Source organism: Notothenia rossii, assembly GCF_949606895.1.
Source record: "Notothenia rossii genome assembly, chromosome: 8".
NCBI classification, from domain to species: Eukaryota; Metazoa; Chordata; class Actinopteri; order Perciformes; family Nototheniidae; genus Notothenia; species Notothenia rossii.
The window spans coordinates 8,955,121-8,972,294 of record NC_136906.1 but is presented as its reverse complement, the minus strand read 5'-3'; the positions used below and the strand labels follow the sequence as shown (position 1 = coordinate 8,972,294).

The 17,174-nt window shown below is 39.6% G+C and overlaps 2 protein-coding genes across 4 annotated transcripts; one reads left to right on the top strand and one right to left on the bottom strand.

The window, feature by feature from the left end:
- Nucleotides 1–3,671: 3,671 nt before the first annotated feature.
- On the bottom strand, nt 3,672–11,835 carry LOC307017306 (uncharacterized protein). 3 transcript variants are annotated; one of them, XM_079646866.1, is made up of 12 exons: nt 11,087–11,298; nt 9,415–9,481; nt 9,156–9,287; nt 6,526–6,594; nt 5,864–5,901; nt 5,728–5,765; nt 5,585–5,640; nt 5,356–5,401; nt 5,021–5,100; nt 4,700–4,843; nt 4,418–4,605; nt 3,672–3,907 (listed from the first exon to the last, which is right to left on the bottom strand). In XM_079646866.1, exons 1-12 carry the CDS (start codon nt 11,191–11,193, stop codon nt 3,697–3,699), a joined length of 1,176 nt encoding a protein of 391 aa, XP_079502992.1. In that variant the 5' UTR covers nt 11,194–11,298; the 3' UTR covers nt 3,672–3,696. The 3 variants fall into 3 exon arrangements, with proteins under 3 accessions (XP_079502992.1, XP_079502991.1, XP_079502990.1); XM_079646865.1 differs by lacking the exon at nt 11,087–11,298 and adding an exon at nt 11,787–11,835 and having other exon boundaries at nt 5,585–5,765; XM_079646864.1 differs by having other exon boundaries at nt 5,585–5,765; nt 11,087–11,300.
- Nucleotides 11,836–11,883: 48 nt separating this feature from the next.
- On the top strand, nt 11,884–16,461 carry LOC307017235 (uncharacterized protein). The gene is made up of 4 exons (XM_079646792.1): nt 11,884–12,181; nt 12,364–12,510; nt 13,089–13,190; nt 15,096–16,461. The coding sequence occupies exons 2-4, from the start codon at nt 12,391–12,393 to the stop codon at nt 15,252–15,254; spliced, it is 381 nt and encodes a 126-aa protein (XP_079502918.1). The 5' UTR covers nt 11,884–12,181; nt 12,364–12,390; the 3' UTR covers nt 15,255–16,461.
- The last annotated feature ends 713 nt before the right edge of the window (nt 16,462–17,174 follow it).

Genomic DNA, 17,174 nt, shown 5'->3' with positions numbered 1-17,174 from the left:
GCCTTTGCCCAGGTTTTCCCAACTCCAGTTAATCACAGGGATAAAAGGAAGGCTGGAGGAGAAGGATTCTCTCTCTCTGACACTCCGACACATTCTGCTGCCTGACACTGCAGCCGTCAGTTAACTAGTTAGGAGTTAGTGCTCTATTTGGTATCTTTTTGTTTATTCTTCTTAGCCTGGAGGACCTGGTAGTCCAGTTTTTGAGGCTTTATTTATTAGTTTAGCTTATTCATCTGCCTTTTAGTTAAAGGATCTATTGTTGTTAATGAAAAATGTTTCAAGTGTGTTTCACTTAGTTTGTCCTAGTCATGTTAGCAGATCATTCACAGCTATTTGAAACAGTAAGATGATATAACAAACTGTCTTCTATACCAGATTAATGTATCTATTGAACACTAACATTTAGGAAAGTAGTAATCTGCAGCATTGAAGAGATCTTTCAGCAGGGAGAGGGAGTGAGAGGGAAACAGGCACTGTCAGTATTGATGAGTATATAGAACAGTAACTCAATGACAGATTTTGCACAATCAAAGAAAAAGCATTAAAAATAATAATAATAATAATAATAATAATAATAATAATAATAATAATAATAATAACTTTATTGATATGGCACCTTTCATACAGGGGATTGCAGTTCAAAGTGCTTTACATCATTAAGAAATAAGACATGAAATCAGTGTAAAACAAGCAGCAAGAGCAAAGCATAAAGTGGGATAAAATAATTAAAAATAAAAACATGGAGAATAAAACATAGAGAAATAGTGCAATGTCAATCACAGAGAATAGTGCAGTATAATAGTGTAAAATCAGTAATACGCTTTGGTAAAGAGATAGCTTTTAAGCTGCCTTTTAAAAATGCCCAACGTATTGGCTTCCCTAATATTGTTTGGTAACGTGTTCCACAGTTTTGGGGCGTAGTTTACAAAGGCTGCTTCACAGATCTTCTTATGACTCTTTCTGGTGACCTCTAATAGACCTGCATCTGATGATCGCAGTGTTCTGGCGGGTGTGTAGTTTATTAGAGTCAGCAATGTAGCTGGGTCCTTGTCCATTTAGAGCTTTGTATATGAGGAGAAGCACCTTTAAATCAATTCTAAAAGTTACAGGAAGCCAGTGTAGAGTAGCTAAGACAGGACTAATGTGTTCCCTCCTTTTGGTATTCGTTAGTAGTCCAGCTGCAGAGTTTTGAATGAGCTGGAGTCTTCCAATAGCTTTCTTGGGGAGACCAGTGAATAGTGCATTGCAGTAGTCTAGTCGGCTAGATATAAAAGCATTAATGAGCTTCTCTGCATCATTTTGATTTATGAATGGTCGTACCTTCGCTATGTTTCTGAGATGAAAGAAAGCTATTTTGGTCAATTTGTTTAAATGGGCGTTGAAGTTCAAATCTGAGTCCAGGAAGACACCGAGGCTTGTAACCTCCGGTTTAATCCAAGAGGTTAAGCTTCCTAGATTATTTGTTAGAATCTTTCTTTTTGATTTGGGGCCAACAAGTAAGACTTCAGTTTTGTCCTCATTCAATTTAAGAAAATGATCGTTCATCCATTTGTTTATTGCTGTCAGGCAGTTGGTCATGGAGTTTATGGCTGTCACATCATTTGGTTCAGCCGATATGTACAATTGTGTATCATCCGCATAGCTGTGGAAATCTATACCATACTCTCTGATGATGTCGCCGAGCGGTAACATATAGAGAGAAAATAGTAATGGACCTAAACAACTCCCTTGTGCAACCCCGTAGCGGCTTTCATGTTTCTCTGATGCATGGCCTCCTAGACTAATAGAGAACATCCTTCCTCTGATATATGTTTTGATCCAGTTCAACACGCAACCAGAGAAACCAATACGCTTTTCAAGTCGATTTATTAGGATGTTATGATCAATACTATAAAAAGCCGCAGTGAGATCTAATAGGATAAGGATGGAGATTTTGTTTGCATCAGAGTTGAGTCTGAGGTCACTAATTACGTTTGTGAGTGCAGTTTCCGCACTGTGGTATGTTCTGAAACCTGACTGAAATACTACTAAGATGTTGTTTTCTTTAAGATAGGAATTTATTTGGACTGAGACAATTCTTTCCAATATTTTACTGATAAATGGTAGATTTGATATTGGTCTGTGGTTTGCTACTGTGTTGTTATCCAATTTAGGTTTCTTTAATAGAGGCTTTACAACAGCTGTTTTAAAGGCATCAGGGAAGACGCCAGTTTTAAGGGATGTGTTTATAATGTCCAGGACTGGACTGGAGCTGCTATCAAACACTCGCATAAAGAATTTTGTGGGGATAGGATCAATGTCTGAAGTTGTGGAGTTTGCTTCTGAGACAGTTTTACAGTTTGCTTAGTGTGATGCATGTAAAGTTACTCATGGTTACATTACATACTCTACTGTGATCGGTTTCATCTCCACCTCCACTAGTATTGATAATAGCTATGATTGAAGTTATTTTGTTCTCAAAAAACTGAGCAAATTCCTCACATTTAGCTGTTGAGGAGGGTAAAATACATTTATTGAGATTTACTTTGAAGGTTATTGAAGCAATAGGATCAAAAATAAGCACCTTTAAGTCTTGTTGTTTTGAATCTGCTGTTTTTGATAAGCAGAATGCACCAAGCTGAAAAAGCAGATCAGGAGATGTTGACAGTCGCTTCTGTAGCCTGAAACCATAAAACTATTACCTTAACATTGCGTCGTTTTCTTTACGTCCACTGGATGTCAATAGCGGACAAAACCAGACATGTGGATACATTATAAGACAGTCAAATATAAGCATATTTCAGAAGAATTTACTGATTTTGATTATGTTAAAAGGTATATCATGTTGTTATTTAATCGAATAAAATTGTAAAAGCTTCTTAACTTGATATACGCCTGGAGACGCTGTCAAACTAACACAGTTTTTGTAAAAAAAGTTTCTCAGACCCTAAATCAATGTGGAATTAATACTTGATTAATCGTTTTAAATATTCAAACAGCTTACTTTTGTTTTTGGAAATCCCCTTGAATGCAGTCGAGGCTTCAACCACTCATATGCTCATTTGTTACTGTGGTTATTAGTGTAGATCTACATTGACTAAGGAACATTACATCTACATTGACATCAAACAAACTGCAGAACAATTATAACGACCATAAACCGAAACGTGACCAATTATACTCAAGAGATGCTCTTAGAGGTGAATCCTGTTGTTGCTGTTGAATATTTGCAAAGGACTTTGCACATTGAAATAATCGTTTTATTTAGATCTGTCTTGAAATCATTTGACATGAGCTAGCAACTTACTTTTCATTTTAATATAGGTTAAAAAAAGGTCTTCCAAAAAAAAACTTGCATTGAAACAGGAGGCTTATTATTTAATCGAACACTCTAAAGATGACATCTTCACAAAATGATCTGGAAAAACAAACACAAACTTGGCTTCCAATATGATTTTGATTATTTTCAAGTATCTCGAGATAAGAGTAAAAAATCTTCACGTTCTTGTTTTTTCCTGCATCTTCATTATTGATGAAAAAGTTACCAGTCTGTGGACCAAACAACACAAACACATTCCTATCACAAAATCAACTGTGCACCGGAAGGGTCCATCAAGTCCAAGCTGTATGCATGAATGAATGCTGGTCTCCCTTAACTGTTACAACCCCAAACTCAGATAAAGAAACATCAAAAGAGTCAACAGTGGGTTTTTTTAATCAACACATAGCGATATGTTTTACAACGTCGCTATAAGGTCCGTACCGGCCAAACTTGTCTTTCCCAATCACAGCGACACACATCGTGTGGCCGGGCTTGTACTGGCTGATCATCACACACATGGGTAGTGGGCCGGCTGCAATCTCACCAAGGGTTGCCCAACATGGAAAGACGCCACTGCCTTTAACCTTCTCCATAGTCATGAAGAGGCTGCATCAGGGACAGAGAGACAAAATAAAAGTGGGTAAGCTGAGACATTTTATAAGGAAAGCTGTAGTCACTGGCTGAAACATGCTTCCATCTGGTGGTCATATGTCGACATAAGCAGTATATTACTCAAGACAGATGTGTGAAAAGATGGTGTGTGATTGTAGAGCTATGATGGTAATCTGCTATGTCAAGTGTTGTCCGAATCAAGTACTCTGCTTGCCAAGAATAAACATTTTAAATTGTTTAATGCCACAAGAGCTGAAACGAGTGGATTTATCAATTGAATTAAAAAAAGGTGAATTCCTGCAGGATGCCCAATGAATCAGTAGAGATGATCTGCAGTGTACAAAAAAAATAGTTTACACAAGTTTTAATACTTGAAAAAAAAAAAAAAAAAGAGGGATTGGGTTAGTAGAGATGTGTTGTGTTGTAACATGTAGTGGAAACACGGGATTAGGTAGCAGGCATGAAACCTTCTTCCATAATCCCTCATCCTGTGCTGTTTCTCACCCGTAACTATCCATGGGCGGGTCTCTGGGGTCTTTATCCTCCACTCTCCAGAGCAAAGAGACGCCGGCGGGTTTCTCTATGAGAGCCACATTCACTATTGGTCTCCCGGGGAGGTTGTATGAGGCACTCTCCATGCTTAGGATGGAGGGGAAGGTTGTTGGGGGCAGAGGAGGATACGAGAGTTTGCCCTTCATTGTCAGAAAAGGCAGAAAGGCAGAAATGGTGAATTTGAGTAGCGAACAATCAAGTGAGTTGTTATTTTGTTGTGTGAGTGTGTAATACCTGCTCGGTGTTGGTTTGGTTGGGACTGCTGTGGTCACTAGAAAAAGTTTCCACTTTCACCTCCACAGCCTTTGGTTCCAACGCCTGCTTCGACTCCTCTACAGTGGGGGGGTTTTCCGCCTCTTCCTTAATACTGTGAATTCCCTACATTACATAACATACATTAGTGTGAGTAATTAAAGACAAAAAACATTAACAAAACATTTATTTTTAGGAAAGGAGATCTCATCTTTCCCTTGCTTGTGTAGATTGTTACTGATAGCATACAGTATTTATGCCTAATCATTTGGAAAGGATAAATCAAATAATGAAGCATCTTACTTTGCAGTCAGAAGAGCCGTTTGGAGTAGGAACCGGAGGAGACAGCTTCTCAGTTAAATCTGCTATGACAGCCTTCAAAGCTTAACACAGATTATTTGCAGTGACAAGTAACAGAAGGGACAGGAGAGAGTAGAAAAAAAGGGTGTGGTTATTAGTTCATGTAGGCGGTGACTCATATTATTTCATCTGGTTCATTGTAGCAGCTTATCTCCTCAGTTTTTTCTCCATGCATGGAAAATAATATCATTAGAAGCTACATTAGTTTAAAATTGAGCTATTCCAACATCTGCATGCATACATACATATATATATATATATAAATCAAAATCTCTTACATTCATTCTCTTCTTGCATCTTTGTCAACGCTCTTTTTGAGAATGTCTGGACAGAGAGAAAGGTAAACCGCGATATTAGAATATTTGAGCATAAACCCCTCCTCTTTTCAATGAATGAGCAAACTACAATTAACTGTGTGAAAATCAAGTTTTCTCCTTAACAAACAAGGAGACATTTTAACATTTGTATTTAACAAATTATTCCAAGAGAAATGAACTGCATATTTACCTTCAAATTCAAGAACTCCACTTTCTTTTCCATGCTCTCAGTACCGCTTTTCACAACTGAAAATGTAAATTGCATTGAACGAATACTCAACAATCCACAAATGCAAATATTTATAAAAGCAGGCTTGATGGCTGAGATCTTACCAGGTGGGATTTTCCTCTTGTCTTTCGCAGAGTGTGCCCTGCAGGGGGGAACAAAACATCAAAAATGTCTCAAAATACAAACCAAGCAAAAGTACACAGGCTCACATGAGAGTTTTTACCACTGGGTCATACATACCTTTGAATCTTGACGTCATCCAGAGATGGCTGTGGGTTCTGAAAGGCAATCAATAGTTTGGATCTCGTGAGGCAGTCTTTACTGTTTACATTTCAAACTGGATATGATAATCAATGAGCACACACACACACTCACGTGAGTGTGTGTGTGTGCGGACCAACACGGAGTACAGTGAGTGAGTGAGTGAGTGAGTGAGTGAGTGAGTGAGTGAGTGAGTGAGTGAGTGAGTGAGTGAGTGAGTGAGTGAGTGAGTGTGTGTGTGAGTGTGTGGATTGGTCAAGAGTGTCGTCAACCTGCCCCGGAAGTAATAAATGGAAAAAGAAAAATGTCCAACGAGGCGTTCTGAGGCAGCATAGAGAGGTCTTTTCTGTGTTAGAGTTGTACTTGCTACAGGGTGCAGTTTGAGGCATTGTGACTTTGCAGACCGTTTATATGCAGAAAAAGCGACCTAACACACAAGGGGACGGGTAATAATAACCAAAAAAGCACATGATGGGAACTTTAAAAAGATAGAACTGCGTGAGACAAAAAAGCAGGGTTTGAAGTTGTGTGTGTGTGTGTGTGTGTGTGTGTGTGTGTGTGTGTGTGTGTGTGTGTGTGTGTGTGTGTGTGTGTGTGTGTGTGTGTGTGTGTGTGTGTGTGTGTGTGTGTGTGCATCAAACCTCTTTCTTTGTCTTCATCATGGAGGCGATAGCTGCTTCCGATCTCCTGGTTACTTTGTTCATCCGCTCCTTAGGAAGAGAGAAACATCTTTCTGGTTTAAGATATACTTTATAACCAGTTAGGCTTTGAGACATATGCAGAATATATCCAAGTTTGGTTCAAAGACGTGGCAGAACAACAAATACAATTCACACAAAGGTGATTTTATGATGCTGAGTGTAGCGTGTGTACGGTTAAAGTGGATCCAATCTAATGGGTACAAATTAGGAAGAACAACGGGTTAAGCTAGAAAGAAGAAGAAAGAAAGCTTAAAAGATTTACTTTACACACACTCTGCCTACCCTGCCTGAAACGCCTCCATGGACTCCTTTGTTTACTTCAATAACATAGTGACATTTCTATGTAACACTCGCGCTTGTTACAAGCCCCCAATAGAAGGGCTTGTAACGGTACGTCCACACAGCAGCTTTGAAAAATCTTGAACATTTTGGAGGTGGGCGTGTCTGAAAGCTTGGGGATTTTTCGCGACCAACAACCAATCACATGAATCTCCCGCCCCCGGCATACAAAGCAAAAAAAACCGGGGATTTTATGCGAGCAATATATATATATATACAGTGCATGACATTAAGGATTTTGGGAGATGGCCCTGTGGGCCATCTAAGCTAATTTACAGATGGCCCTGAGCCCAATAGAGATTGCCCTGAAAAATGCGAGCGGATGAAATGCCACGAAGGGTTTGGGGGGCCTCCCCCTAGAACATTTAGATTTTTGCAGGTCTTAGATGCTGTCTGGTGCATTCTCTAGACTGAATTATAAGATGAACCAGCATTGTACAATTTCAATTTCATTCTTCATTTCACTTGTTTGTTCTTGTTTGTGTTTGCTTGCTTGCATGCCCTGCATAGCTATAAGAAATACTTAAGTTGTTGGTCAAGACACTTTCCATCTGATGAAGGCAAATGCCTTCCCAGATGTAAAAAAGTAGAAAACATTACATTCAGTTGTAAATGCCAAAACAAACATTATTTACACTATTATGGCCCCTGTTAAAAATGTTTGTAATGTTATCTACTGTAAGTTGGTCAAACGAATGCCTCCTCATCCGGAAGCTGACCGAGCAGACCCGAGCAGCAGTCGAGAGTAGCCGAGCGCATCCGCGAAGCATACAAAATGGCGACGTCAGCGTTCCCGTTGGCCGGCAAATCTAAATCTCTTCGGTCACAATAATTTCCCTTTAGCACAATACGGCTTCAGTTGCGCCACTTATGTGACAGACAAGAAGAGTATGTGACGGACAAGAAGAGTATGTGACAGACAAGAAGAGTATGTGACAGAAAAGAAGAGTATGTGACAGACAAGAATAGTCCATTCTAATGTCTAACACGTAATGTGGAGAAAGAGATGTGCTGTACGGGTTGATTGTCCGTTGATCTGTTGATAATGCCTCGGGGTTCCGGTGGGCATGTAAACAAATGCATAATGCTGCGCTATACTTTGTGGCCTCACCCAGTTGCATAGCGACACTTATTGTTTTGGTGTCTTTTAATAAGCAGGTAGTCCTATCTTTAGCTAGAACTAGCTAGATCTGATCAATATGGACATAAACGCGAGTGAAGTCTAATCTGACGGGAGAGAGAGAGAGATCAGCTGCTGCTGATGAGTCGACACGCAGCTCCGCATGATCACATGCAGCGGTGAGCGGACAAAACACACACTTCAGGTTAGAATATCACACGTAGCTATTTTAATTACCTCTCAAACTACCGTAACTAGTTATAGATATGTTTAGTTTTACTGTCGGATCACTCATTACTGGATCCGCATGATACTGATATAATAGATTGCCCGATCAGGCAACCAGCAGGTGAGGCTTCATTGCCCGAGCTAAATACTAGATGGCCCCGGACCATCGGGCAGCCCTTAATGTCGAGCCCTGATATATATAAAATCCCCAAACAGGCGAAAACCTACCAGTTTCACCCACTGTCTCTGCCACCTCCCTCCATGCCTGGTTCCTCCGGTTTGTATCCCGCCAAATAGTTCTGGTCGTAAAGAACCGGGTGATTTGCTTCCGTAATTTCTCGTTAGGAATATGAGGAAATGAACTGCGGTCTGGCTCTCCCAGCTTGCACGCGGTTTGATTGGCTACTATGGCTAGCGCTTGTACTGTCAGATTTGCATAAACGGGATTTGATTGGCTTCCAGCTAAGCTTCAAAAGTTGAACATTGCTCAACTTTTGAATCCTGAAAATCCTGTAAATCCTGTAAATCTTCGCTTCGCTTCCCCACAATGCAGTTTGGCGAAAAGAGAGGCAAAGTGACGTCACTCCCATTCAAAATCAATGGGCAGAGAAGCGTTGGAAGCGTTGGAAGATATAAGGGGCGGGGCATCTCCAAGGAATTGACCAATCACAACAGAGCTAGCCGGCTAACCAATCAGAGCAGCCTGGGCTCTCATTTCAGACAGAGGGTGAGAAACGGTGCAGCAGCACAGGCAGTATGGGAAAGGCATGTTAATACAGAGAGAGGCACAAAATACAAATATGAAGCTGAAAAGGACCATAAGAAGGCCCCTTTAAGATAACAAAAACAAAGTAAAGCACGCTGAATCACTGCTTTCACCAACCTCCAGTTTTTGGATGGAGCTTTTGTAGTTCAGCGATTCATCAAGCTCTTGAATCTTCCCTATCAAACCCAGAAGTTTGTTTCCTTTCTTTTTGAGTGCAGTTTGAACCTCCTGCTCGATCAGCGTCTGCACCTAAATCATAAAAGAAAGAAACTCAGAAACTGAAGGTTGATATTATTATGATGCACTGTAATCAATTGCAAATGTTATCATGTATTTTTTTTTAAACATTTAATAATCTCAAAATATTGTCTCTTACTCTAGATTGGGATATCTTGATCTTTTTGGCACTGGGTCCAGAGGAATCTGATGGTAACGTCTTCATTCTTCATATATTCATACAAAGAAACAAACACACACACACACACACACACACACACACACACACACACACACACACACACACACACACACACACACACACACACACACACACACACACACACACACACACACACACACACACACACACACACACACACACACACACACACACACACACACACACACACACACACACACAAACACACACACACACACACACACACACACACACACACACACACACACACAGTATTTAGTTGACATCCATCTTAAAGCATTTCTGTAATATCTGGCAACATAAATTATTAACCTGTCCCACCATGTGTCTCTTTGCTCTCGGAACACCTCTAAGATCGTATTCATATTCTGTACAAACTGTAAAGTCCAATGAGCCAAATGTAACATTTGTGATATTGGGCTATATAAATAAACATTGATTGATTGATTGATTGATTGATTGATTGATTGATTGATTGATTGATTGAAGATGAGCCTTTCAAACCCTCATGACAAAATTGTTACAGTGTTTAGAATTTGGATACGGATGAGGCCTATCTGGGGTCAAACATTCAGAAAAACACAATGTATAGAAGTAAAATGCCCCATCTCACATATATTACACACTGTCATTTGCAGAAATAGGATAAAATGCACTGGAAAATAGGAAAACTACTTCTACTATTTATTCCCTAAACATGACATTGTAGCAGACTCCAAATACATTTATCACCATTGTCTGTTGTTAAACACGAGCAACTCACTAACATAGATTAGTTGATATGTTGGAGATGTGGAAAGGTCACCATCTCATGACCTCTTTAGGAGTAATTAATACCCTCTCAGGATATGAATTATCCAATTGTCAAGACTTAACTGTATTATCCAAAACAGGGCCTCCTTGACCCTCCGCTCAGCCTAGGTAATTGTGGAAGAGACGATGGGGTCTCTCTGACCTGTGCTACCTTAATGAATAAGCTAGGTCCTTTTAGGTTGGCAATAAACATACGGCTCTCCAAGGTTAGGACAAACGTTTTCTTTTGAAACAATGTGACCAACCGAGCACAGTGTGAAGAGAGCGAGGCCTCAGAGCACACACTTTCTACATCATACAAAGATATATATATATTTCAGTGTTTCTCCAACTTTTTCATACCGAGGACCACCTAACTCCACAAATATCCAAAAACACATCGTTTTTTACAAATCGCCTGAAGATGGTACAAACGAGTGGCCACATGTGTGATGAAGGTGTTTAACTGGGCTATATCATGCAACCGAAAGTGGAACTTAAGCTCTCTCCATTGCGGAGATATTCCCGCGAGAGTGCGGAAAACTCCAATGTATTTATTTATTTCAAATCTGAAATTTTACCAATATACTCACGGACCACTAGGGGGCGCTCACAGACCACAAAGGTGTGACATTTTACTGATATACTCAAACACCACAGGATGGCGACTGTTGCACAAACTGACATAGGCACGCTCCTCTGAAATTATTGTCACCTGCATAAGCAATTATCCCACATTGAGTTCGCTAACGTTACTAGCTTAAACAAACGTAACATGCAACGTTAGCCTAAGCCAAAAGGCTCTACTACGGCTTACCTTTCATGTGGCTCGTCAGCGCAGACTCTCCCCTCGAGAACAACTGAATTTCTTTTTGGCAACCTTTGCAGGAGGCTATTCGTTGTGTTAATCCTCGTTTTAGCCATGGCTTGTATTTTTCTTCGGATAGCCAACGCTCGTTAAAACAGCAACCTCCTGGCATACTCTCATCTATATCACTCTCATTAAAATGCCCAGTTCACACCAAAAAAGACACTGGCAGGTCGCGCACATAGCGCGCGAAGGCCGGAGCGGGGCTGTTATATGTAGAAGCGAAGCAATTCTTTTCTTTTAATCTAAAAAGCGAACTATTCAGTCAGACAGGAATTTATTGTAAAAGTAAAGCATTTACATTTTCAAGCACTTTATCTCAATTTCAAGCACCATACCCAAAATTCAAGCACTTCCCCAACCTTGAAAACACCACGTCAATTTTCAAGCTGAAGGATTTCAAGCACCCGTACGAACCCTGGGAGACTTGACTCGGACTTGAGCGCAAAGACTTGAGACTTGACTCGGACTTGCAAAACAATGACTTGGTCCCACCTCTGGTTTTAGCGTTAGCAACCGTTAGCCAAAGCTTCTATTACATATTCCTTTGTCTAGCAACAAGCTGGCATACAAGTAACAAGTAAGCTGTATAACGCACACATATTGAACGATTCAAATGATGATTTAGTGGTCATTTGTTTGTACATACCTCCTTTTATGTTTGATGCTTTGCTTATTCATTCTTGTCTTCTCCCGTTTTTTTTTTTCTTCTTCTTCTTCTCTCGTTTTTTGGGGATTGCAAACAACTTAAATAGTGCATACCGCCACCTACTGTACACTGTAAAAACTGTGACTGGGGTCAATTAATTTTAAATAAACCACACTTATTTGTTATGTCTTAATGTGCCAGGGTAATGTTGTGACTTTTAAGATACCAGGTAATGTCTTTCGACTTTTACTCAGCCTAAGGTACCTTAACAAGCTAGCTAGCATGTTACATTAGCCGACCTAAGCTAGCATGCTACATTAGCCGACCAAAGCTACCACGTTGTGTGGAGAGCAGACAATCTGAGCACAGTAAGAAACGAACACTATTGCTTGCGGGTGAGTAAGGAATATCATTGTGTTTTTTCTTTCTTCATAAATAACAATTTGGTGTTATTTGTGTCGAACCTCTGTTGATGTGTTTTGTGCACACTGACTGTAGTATATAGTGCAGCGCACATACATAGTATACGTGTACACTAATATTTGAAGATTTAATTCTGGTTTTATTTGTCTTTTAGATCCAGGATGAGTTTCAGAGTATTACAATGGTGCAGCTAGACTCAAAGTTCATGTCCAAGCTGGATGAACACACTCCCAGGCTTCTGAAACGTTTCCACTCCAAGGGAGGCAGCATGGGCTTGAAGTTGCAGGCTATTCTTCTCATGGTATGTTACAATGACAATAATGTTTGCTACCTGTTTATTGTTGAGACTTTTTGAAATGTTTTGTAAATGTTATTAGATTCAGAATCTATTCAAATTCATTAAGTTTAGTTGTTGACATTGTTGGAAATGTCTATCCTCAATAATGTGTTTATTTTGCATAAAATACAGAACATTATAGCCATCATAAATGTAGACTTTATGGCAAAACGATTGAATTCCAGTAGATTGTACATGAGCACATATTTAAAGTGGTGCACATTTTGCTTACTACCAAAAGTTCAGGTTTGAGACTTGCCAAAAAGTGCTTTGATATCGCTGATTCTGTATAACGTTGTTAATGGGATACCAAAACCCGAGACCTGCAATGGTTATGTTTTTAACAGTTGTTTTAAGCACAAAAAAAGGTAGACTGGATTAGAAGTGAAGGGAAGCCTTTCATTAAACTAGTCAATCACATCAAGGACCCTTAATAGGGATTTAATAGTTATCTAAGGAACCTAGGTAGGTTTGACACATTTTAGTTAAATGGACAAATGTTACACCATTAGATTCAATAAAGTTTATTTTGGTCATTTCAGGCTCCAAGCAATCCCAGCATCGACATGAGCAGAGGTCTTGTAATTCGGTGTCTGATGGTGTACCTCGGGAAGTCCACAGACCAACTCCTAAAAGAGTATGATGTAAGTTGAATTGTTAAAATATAAAAGTGGATCTCTTTCTCTCTCTATCTGTCTATATCTATCTATTGTATCTCTCTTTTCTTGGCAAGCTAAAATCTCAAAAGACAATCATAACTCTTTTTCTCCCAGTAACTTTTGGCTATTGTCCTTTGTAAGTTTGTAAAGTTCTTGTCTTGCACATGTGTATTGTTTTTTTTAAAGACTGGTAAACTGGTACTACATGTTCCTTGCTATGTGCTTTTCACAGAGCAGTTGAAAGACAATTTAAAAATAAGTGAAAGATCCAGTTTGATCATTGATCCAGTTTCTGTGGATGACTTTAAAAGGTGCCCATCGTGTTTGAGAACATGTATGTATAGATATTGATCAATAGTCAAGTTTCATGGACATACAATTATTAATGGATTTCTTTCTCTTTTCACACAATAATTTATGTTGTCATTAAATTGTTAAAAGTACCACATACTTTTTAACTTACCTTGCAGAAAAGTGTGTTTTTGCAAGTATTTAATCTCTTATTTTCCACACATGAAAATTTAGCGTGCAGTCTCTGTTCATCTTAATGAACTTAATAACCTAAATAAACTGAACAATTTAATTGAATGAATATAAATTGTATGCTATTAATATAAATATATATTTAGTAGGGCCGGGACTCGATTAAAAAAAAAAATCTAATTAATTAGAGGCTTTGTAATTAATTAATCGAAATTAATCGCATTTTTAATCACATAAATATTTGACCAGAGAACAGTGAGAAGCAATTTTTTTCACATGGATTTTAGTATACCATTGAATAATGACTGAATACATAAGCTTAAGCAACAAAACATTGTTTATTTTTTTCAAGGTGGTACTTAACCAAGACCAACAGAAAAGTGCAATTTTTGCCATAAAGTGTAGCAATAGCATATTTAGGAATATAGTACATTTCAGAGATTCAGGTAGCCTAGAGGTAGGTAGACCTTCTGTAAACTATAACACTTTGTTTTTTAAGTAAAACACAATACTTACAAGTATATTCAGAACATTGGAAACCCTGACTATTAGAAAACATCTCTCTGTTGCTTCAGAGGCCATATCAGACTTTGTTGATTTACCAACAGTTGATTTAAAAAATCTAATCAATTTCAGTCCAACTCTCTCAATAACCTTGGCCAAAACAATAAACAGTTCAACATAAAGTGCCAGTTGCACCAACAACGTAATAAATAGTTCAACATAAAGTGTACCATTTAAAATAAAATAAAAAAGTGCCAGTGATTGACCTCAATCCCTCCTATTCTTCCAATATCCTGATGAAAAATAAAATCTCTCTGTTGCATAGGCCACTGTTTGATCAACGCGAATTGGGTGTGGGTCCTTGTACTCCGAGTCGGGCTAACATCCACGCTAGCTTCCACGCTAGCTGCTATAGGTTTTGCATTGAGGTGATACTTGAGGCTTGATGTGCTGCGGTGATATGCAAATTCCTTTTTGCATAATTTGCAAACAACCGTGCTCTTATCGACGCTTCCATCCGTCCGTTTTTTAAAACAAAATGTCCCATCCACGGGGCCAACCAAAGCGGTCTCATCAGCTTCTTCGTTCATGTTTGACTATTGTTCACTGTGGTTTGTTGTTGTCTGAAGTCATGAACGTTAGTTGGTGCTCCAGTATAATCGGTACCCCTGAAACTCATCCAGTGAGAAACGTTCCGCGGTGCAAAAATAAGTGCGATTAAAATGCGTTAATTTTTGTGTAATTAATTAATCTTAATTAACGCGTTAAAGTCCCGGCCCTAATATTTAGTAAATGTACTATCATACAACAATGATCGGTATGAATGGATTATAATGGACAAAGAGGATCAAACAAAACCACAGTCTGTGGGAACCTAAACTAAAAAATGTTTTTCTATTGAAGGATCCTGAGGAAGACAAGGTGTCACAGGACCTTGTTGCAGCAAGGATGACGATGTACAGAGCCAAGAGCAATGCAACCGAGGCAGTGTGCGAAAAAGTACACGTCCCACCGTCCGGGACGTGTTATTTACAATATCGGACAAGTAGATCTTTCAATTGACTTGTCCGGCGGACAAGTGACGTTTTTCGCTCGGATTTATTGTTATATTATTGATAGATTCAGTTTACAAAAGGCAGAACTCATTCGCAAATTGGACGTGTCCGCCATTGTTCGTTTAGAAATGTTAGTTTCGGTTCTGTTTGTCGATTCCTAATGAAATGCATCTCGCCGCTTTCTGTACAGTTAGACGGGGGCGGGGCGGGAAGTGTAGCACAGTGGCAGGGTTGGGAAGCAAAACTCGGTTCCGAGTAGGAACAATGAACAATTGTCCGTTCCCGGGATTGATAAGAGTTGTGAGGACAGGAGGCGAAGCCGAGCCCCGCGGACCGCAGCTCCCTCTCTCTGCTCCGGATCAGCTGATCGCTGCATGGTGCAGCTCAGCGTCTCTCTCTCTCTCTCTCTCTCTCTCTCTCTCTCTCTTTCTACACACAGCGGATTCACTGCCCGTTTAACAGCCTCATCTTTGTCAAACTTTCTTATGTTCTTTCTCTAACACGTAATGAAGGTTATTAGGACTTTTAACTCCTTTGTTGTTAATATTGACCGCCATTTCCTTTATGAAGTGAAGCAGCCTCCCTGTGTCCTCGCGCTGTAATCATATCCCCGGACCCCCATACTCGGAGGAGCACAGGGATGTCAGTATTGTTTATGAAGCAGGGTATAGAAATTATTGAAATTAAAATACTATCTATTTACTTTTACAAACAGTGAGCAGCTGGGCAGCTGCAGCATGTGTATTGCAGGACATGTGTAAGCGTCTTTGAGTTTTAGAAAAGCGCTAGGCCTATAGGCTATAAATATAATGTATTATTATTATTATTATTAGGCCTATGTGTTGGACATGTGTGGTTGGACTCTGTCTCAGAGGCAGGTTTCAGCATGTGTGTTGCAGGACATGTGTTGGACACACAGATTGTGTGGTTGGACTCTGTCTCACAGGCAGGTTGCAGTGTAACATCAGAGGAGACTGGGCCAATTGTACATTCTTAAACTGCACCACTTAGAACTAACAAAACAATGCAGAGATTATGTTTATATAATTGTATTCAATAACCGTAATAAATTAAACAGTATGAACTGATTTGTAAATAGGAATACAGATTTGACTTAATGTTTTCATAAATATATTTTTCTCCCAGTTTGTCATGGGACTTATTTTTACCATCTCAAAGAACCGGAATCGAGAACCGAAAATAACTGGAATCGAAAAGCAGAACCCGAATCGTTAAAATCTAAACGATACCCAGCCCTATGTGTGATGCAGTAAAATCTTACCGCTCACTCACGTGAGCGGTGTCGTAAAAACCGTGGGAAAATGTGAAATACGATGGCGAAGAAGAAGATTCCAGTGGCCCCAATTTGTGTCCATTCTGGACAAGTGAAAATGTATTCGGACAAGTAAATTGCCAAACTCACTTGTCCATGGACAAGTACTCTCTAAAAACTTTTTCTCACACTGCGAGGACATCGGTATTGTGGTGGAAGGCATCAAAGTCCTGACTGCTCTGGGGACTTTTCCAAGGGCTTGCTCCTTGCTGATTGGGTTGGCATACGCATTGAATCTGGCGTATCCCAAGGAGATCCGGCAAACACTGGAAGTGTTCCAGAAACTCTTCCTTGAGCTGGATTGCTCAAAGCTGTCTCCAAAAGTGAACACCCTGAAAAACAAGCTACTGGCTTAAGGGAAGGGGAAATGTTAAGGCCATGTTAAAACTGTTACGTGCTGCTTTGTTAGAGGCTTGCACTGTTGTTTAATGTAGAAGGATCTCACTTTAAAGCCTACTGTGTTCCTGTCTTGCTGGGGTCCTAGTTACATATTGTGCCCTGTTTCACAGGCGGCCAGTTTTACTCGTATGCACAAATAATTTGTATTATTTGTTTTGTGAACTTTTTCTTGTTTTCTTGTTGCCCTCACAGAGG